A 7152-nucleotide genomic window follows, 5' to 3' on the forward strand; every position below is an offset into this window, starting at 1 on the left:
AACATGGCTAATGACATCAAAAGGGTGGCTTCTGGCTAAGTACCAGAGCTAGGAGTGGTTCAAATGCTGATTGGTCAAATTGGTGTACTAATCCGGAAGCGTTTGATTGAACGTTTTGTTATCTCTGGCGAATCTTTGATAGTGTTTTTTATACAAGTTTCTTGCGGCTTAAAAGAAGAGGTTTATGGTATTGATTATTTTTTTTTAACAAAAATCATGTGCTTTAAAAAACTTCAAATGAATTAACCAAGCTAAAAAATGTAACAAGGCTTTAAGTGTATATAACATTAAAATTACTACAGGAAACTCTAAAAGTGGAAGCAAGAACTCAAGAATTGGGGAGGAACATGGGTAACAATGGGGGACAAACGTAGGACCCACCACACCGCCCATGCGCACGCAAACTTATCTCTCTCCTCTTCCTTCATGACCTAACCCTAACCCAAACAACACTTAGCAGCACAAGAAGAGCATCTTTCTCTCTCTCTCTAACCTTCACCAACAGCAACCAAATTCTTCATATATTATTTTCTTAGCGGATTCAGAAAAGTGAGTAGAGAGAAAGAAGTTGCAAATATGGAAGATTCAGCTCAGAATTTGGTTGGGTTTACTGGTGAAGGTTAGAGAAGAAACCCTCAAGAAAGCCAACAAAACATCTTTGCTACTTGCCTAGAGGGTATTTGATCAAGAATTCAAGATGGATCCAGTCACTGCCCATGGTCGTCATCTACCTCCTCCTTTTCATACTAGAGATCTGCAGCTGCACCACCACCAGCAGTTTCAGCAACACCATGTTCATCACCATCAGCAGCAACAACAGCAGCATCATCAACAGCAGCCAAATTCCGAGGAGGATGAGCAAAGTGGTGGAAGTAGCAGTCTCAACCATGGCCAAAAGCGAGAGCGTGAAGAAAACCACAACAATATTAACAATGATGGTAATAGAGAATTGGCGTCGGTTGTGACCGGTGGCGAAGGAGATCATAGCAGCGGTGGTGGAAGTGGCGGCTCTAGACGCCCTCGGGGCCGCCCAGCTGGCTCCAAGAACAAACCAAAGCCACCCATAATCATCACCAGAGATAGCGCGAACGCGCTGAGGTCCCATGTGATGGAGGTCGCTAATGGGTGTGATATTCAAGAAAGTATATCGAACTTTGCGACGAGAAGGCAAAGAGGGGTGTGTATATTAAGCGGTAATGGCACAGTTACCAACGTTACACTAAAGCAGCCAGCGGCACCGGGGGCGGTTGTGACACTTCATGGGCGATTCGAGATCTTATCACTGTCTGGTTCGTTCCTTCCTCCGCCAGCTCCGCCTGCGGCTTCAGGATTGACCATCTACCTAGCTGGTGGTCAAGGACAGGTAGTTGGAGGCGGAGTAGTGGGGCCTTTGTTGGCGTCGGGCCCTGTAGTGATCATGGCAGCATCTTTTGGGAATGCTGCGTATGAGAGACTTCCTCTTGAAGATGAAGAAACTACACCAGGTTCAGGAAACGGGCCTCTAGGGTCACCTTCTGGTATTGGTAGCCAACAACAACAACTCATGAACGATGGAAATCCATCGTTATTTCATGGATTGCCTCCCAACTTGCTAAATTCATGCCAATTGCCAACAGATGCATATTGGGGTGCAAATCGTCCCCCTTTCTGAAGCGAAGGAGTGTAACAGATCTTTCGGTTCATTCTATTTTCATTTAATTTCACCTTTGCAAACCTCTTCCTTTTTCGGATTTCATATATTAAACTAGTTGTGATAGCATGTTTGCTTTAAGAATTTAGGGTGTAAAAAGTTTGTGAAATATCCTACCATATGGCCTTCAGTTGTTGAAATTATGACGCTAATGGATATCGACCGATTATATATGATATTTATCAAATGTTCAAAACTTCTCCAAATAAATTAACAGACTTTGTGTTCGAATAGCGTTAGTGAAACAAAAAAAAAAAAAAAAAATAGCACAGAAGTCGTTAAGTTACAGCAAATTAACAATCAAAATTTGGTATGGTTTTCTGGGTCCTAGAAAATATATATTCCAGGGGCTTCCATTCATTGATATTTTTTAATTTTTAATTTTTTTTCTTGACTTTAATTAGTTAATGGACAATCTTGAAAGATATAATGAAGATGTAAAAAAGCTACCTAGTTTAAGTATTTTAACGTGTCTATAGGTTTCCTTTTCTTGCAACATCACCCATAAAAACCTCAAAAACAACTTAAAAAAATCAACCTTAAAAACCTCATTTTAGAAACCCCACATTTTATGATTGTATACTTTCTATTCTCCATCATCATTCAACAATTTCAAATATATTACCGTCTTCCCAAATAAATTATTTTAAATAATTACTTTAGAAAATTATAATTCGTTCTTTTACCTTTTAATTGCTAAACAAATATCGTCAATATCAAAGTTAATAGTTAAATACATTTGACTGCAAAGAAAAAGCGTGATTATTTTTGGACAATGAGAGTGTACGAATACAAAAACTAAGTAAAATTCATAGAAAATCAACTTAATAATTAAATATGTTAAACACAAATATATAGCGAGTTACATATTGATTAAACCTGTTATTATTTTTTTCTTTTTCGGTAAAAAAAATGAAATATTACAGCCAATACTGTATTTACATTCATATCGAGTTATATATATATATATATATATATATATATATATATATATATATATATATATATATATATATATATATATATATATATATATATATATATATATATATATATATATATATATATATATATATATTTATTGAGTTGCATATTGATTAAACCTGTTACTATTTTTTTCTTTTTTGATAAGAAAATAATAAAATATTACAGTCTAATATTTATATTCATACATGTATTTATAATTTAATACATTCATTTTAGAAACCTACAAAAAAAATACTCATTTTAACATAAAATTTATATAAAATTCACAAATTAATAAAATTCATTCAAAATTTAATAAACAAAATTCACAGGTTATAGTACATTCCATTCACCTTTATTACACACATTCATAAGATCTAATAAACCATTCACACGTTATTACACAATATTTATGGGATCAAAAAAACCATTCATAATATGAATACATCTCATACGAAATTAATATATTAAAACGAAAAAAAATACACATTCACAATTTAATACATACAAAATACGAACTCACAACTAAATTTACAAATAATAACTTATCAATTTTCAATGAGGTATTTCATCAAACACATTTTATGCACCACATGATGCAGAGTTTCATGGTGGTGTTAGGCAATCGATATGGTGGGTTTGATGAAGGTGTTTTAAGTCCCAACAGACTTTGGCGGAACCTAAACACTTTATGACAACGATTTTGTAGAAACGCTAGATTTCGCTGGAACCCTACAAACTTCATATTTAAACAAGAAAAACAAGCTACTTAGTAGATCTTTACACAGAGATAACATATTGGGATCCGGAGAGGAAGAATAATCATTAGATAATAGAATCAAACATACCTTCAAATAGGTTGTGAACAAATCCACAAATAGAATACAATTTTTGTAGATTTGATACTTGATGAAAAAACTAGATCTAAAGGAACTTAACTATGGAATCATGAGCACGAACCATAAAACAGTTCATACATATGGAGACGAAGCAAATTTGGAAAGGTGGCGACAATGATGCACCTCGCTAGATGTTATAAGAGGTTGACGATGGTGGTGATGGTCTGACGTCGATGACAACAACGATTCACCAGAACAGCAATGGGGTTAAGAAGCGAAGGTGGTAGCAATCTTTATATGTCATGTCGTCGTTGTAGGCGGTGGCAGTGGTATGGTGGGTATCATTGGTGGTAGAAATCAAAAGGAAATATTATTTGTTTTATCGAAGCTTGTTGAGAAGAGAGAGGCAAGATCTGATTTTGAAATATGATGATATATAAATATATCTATATCTATAATATATATATATCTATCATTATTTATCAATATACTATATATCTATATATATATATATATATATCTATATAAATATATATATATATATTAATCTATATATATATATATATATATAATATATATATATCACTATATATATATCTATAATATATATACTATATAATATTATATATCTATATATATATATATATATATATATATATATATATATATATATATATATATATATATACTAATATATATATATATATATATATATATATATATATATATATATATTATATATATATATATATATATATATATATATATATATATATATATATTATATATATATATATATATATATTATATTATATATATATATATATATATATATATATATATATATATATATATATATATATATATATATATATATATATATATATATATATATATATATATATATATATATATATATATATATATATATATATATATATATATATATATATATATATATATATATATATATATATATTATATATATATATATATATATATATATATATATATATATATATATATATATATACTTGTAGTAGTTAAAATCAAAAGGGAGGATATGTTAATTGGAATACACAAAAATACTCTTAGTGAAAATGGTTTATATATATATATATATATATATATATATATATATATATATATATATATATATATATATATATATATATATATATATATATATATATATAAAGAGAGAGAATGATCAACATATAACCAACTTAAACTTATAGAATCATAAAAAGCCACACTTATAACCCTAGAATTATAATATTAATTTACTAGATTAAAATTGTGTACAATAAAATTATATATTGTTGTACATGAGATCACATATAAAAGACGGTGTAATGGGGATTCTTCATTATTGGTATTTAAGTAGTTAGGAAAATAACCATCCTACAATTTGAAAAATTTTACTTCAATTTTTTTTATCACTCTCTATTTTTTTTTATTCTTCTTAACCTATCATGTAACATCCCAAAATCAAGGCTAAAAATTTCATTTTTAAATAAGTTATTATGTAAAACCATCAGTATAAAAACATTCATTATAATATCTCGTGACAAACCAAAGTGTCGGTAATCAAAACATATTATCATAAAACCATATCAGAGTGTCATCCCAAGGATCTCATGTGCCGAAAACATAGTGTGATGCACTGTGATCGAGCCAACTCATTTCCTTGAAAACAAAGTACCTGAAACCAAAACTAAAAACCGTAAGCACGAGGCTTAGTGAGTTCCCCAGATACCACATACCATACAAACCAACTGATCCATACATGCCATACATAGCCAAGAGCCATACATAACCAACATATCCATAATCAGTAAGGTGCTATGTGCCAAACATAGTCTTGCTAAGGTGCTACGTGCCAAACATAGTCTTGCTAAGGTGCTATGTGCCAAACATAGTCTTGTGGTTATGCCACGGGCCGCACGTGATCTTCCTGGTCAAGCCTGGGGCCACTCCTTAGGTCTTACAGACAAGTGCCAACGGCCACCCCTGGTCTTTCATGCAAGTATCATAAAGACAACTATACATACTACTCTACTAGGCTACTCCGCATATAGTGTGCCAGGAGCCACCTCCTGGTCTTTCATACACAATGTCATACAGTGCACCAGGAGCCACCTCCGGGTCTTTCATACATATTGCCTAAGGCTAACCCCCGGGTCTTCCTATCATACATAACATACTGTGTGCGAGGAGCCACCTCCTAGTCTTTCATGCATAATGCCTAGGGCTAACCCCCAGGTCTTCCTATCATACATAGTAAACTAAATGGGCCGGCATTGTGGCCGTAAACCCATACAAACAGTGAGGAGACTCACCTCGCACTACTGAACTTTGCTGATAATCCTCTAGTTGTTGTCCAACAACTCTCTGAACTGCTGCTCCACTACCTTCTCGAGCTACTAATATCAATATAACACTTTGTTCCAAACTGAACTCTAGAAGTCAAACTAAGTCAACTCTAATTAAAGTCAAAGTCCTGGTCAAAGTCAACCTTTCAGTTGACTCGACTCACCGATTCAACCCGTAGACTCGCCGAGTCCTTACACTTAGAAGCTCTCAAAATATGACCCAACTCGCCGAGTCACCCCAGGACTCGTCGAGTTCAACGATCTCTGAGTCCCATCCTGTCCAACTTACTGAGTCACCACTCAACTCACTGATCTGCGTCTTAACCAGCAAAGGTTGGGGGTTCTGCGACCTGAATCGTCGAGTCCAAGAACAGACTCGCCAAGTTGTTCTTCCAACTCGCCGAGTCCATGCACATATTCATGCAACTCGTCGAGTACACCCATGTGACTCGCCGAGTCTCTACATTTCTCAATCCATACAGTGGATTTTCGAGCCATGCAGGGGCTCTAATCCATAGATCCACTCTTCTACAATCTAACCCTCACATAAAGTTGCAAAATTTACGTGAAACCAAGGAGATATAGACCCAAAACACTCTAGGGCTAGGGTTTAAGACAAAGGGGCTTCACCAATGACTCATTGACTGTTGCTTTAAGACATTCTGGACCATCACAATCCTAGATCTGAAGTAGCAACCTCAGATCTAAGCCCCAAACCCGAAATAGACCTCAATCTTGCCAAAATAGCCCCAAATCTCATTCAAGAATAGATCTAGATGCAAAAAAGGGTGAAGGTAACAACTTATTACCTCCAAGATGACCTCCTACTGAAGAATAATCCAAATCTATGTAAACTCCCTTGATCCAAGCTTCTTGATCTTCAAGATCTCTTCTCAAGAACCACTTATCTAAGCTCCAAATTGCTTCCAAGGACTCTCACTCATGATTTAGGGTTTCTAGATCTCAAAAGGCTAGCAAAGAGGCTGAGGAAGGGATGTAATGTTCTTTATATAGGGCACAACCCCTGGGATTAGGGTTTTTCTCGTCCAGACCAGACTCGCCGAGTGCACTAGCCGACTCGCTGAGTCAGTCACTTACTCTATGCCTCGGATCCCGCTCCGACTCGTCGATTTCCTCCCTGGACTCGACGTGTTGATTCTTGACTTAGAACCTTTCCTTTCTTTTCTTGATCTTTCTAATTCTGGGTGTTACAACACTCCCCCACTTCAACTAGACTTCGTCCTCGAAGTCTGCCACGACCAACTACCTTACCATCTAGTCG

At 34.3% G+C, this 7152-nt stretch overlaps 1 protein-coding gene across 1 annotated transcript; it reads left to right on the forward strand.

Moving 5' to 3' along the window:
- The first annotated feature begins 364 nt into the window (after positions 1–364).
- LOC111878602 (AT-hook motif nuclear-localized protein 26-like) lies at positions 365–1868 on the forward strand. The gene has a single exon (XM_023875121.3). It carries the CDS (start codon positions 698–700, stop codon positions 1649–1651), a length of 954 nt encoding a protein of 317 aa, XP_023730889.1. The 5' UTR covers positions 365–697; the 3' UTR covers positions 1652–1868.
- The last annotated feature ends 5284 nt before the right edge of the window (positions 1869–7152 follow it).

The sequence above is a fragment of the Lactuca sativa genome, chromosome 4 (assembly GCF_002870075.4).
Source record: "Lactuca sativa cultivar Salinas chromosome 4, Lsat_Salinas_v11, whole genome shotgun sequence".
NCBI classification, from domain to species: domain Eukaryota; kingdom Viridiplantae; phylum Streptophyta; class Magnoliopsida; order Asterales; family Asteraceae; genus Lactuca; species Lactuca sativa.

Coding starts and splice junctions, on each gene's coding strand:
- LOC111878602 (XM_023875121.3), top strand. CDS start 698: ATGGATCCAGTCACTGCCCATGGTCGTCATCTACCTCCTCCTTTTCAT.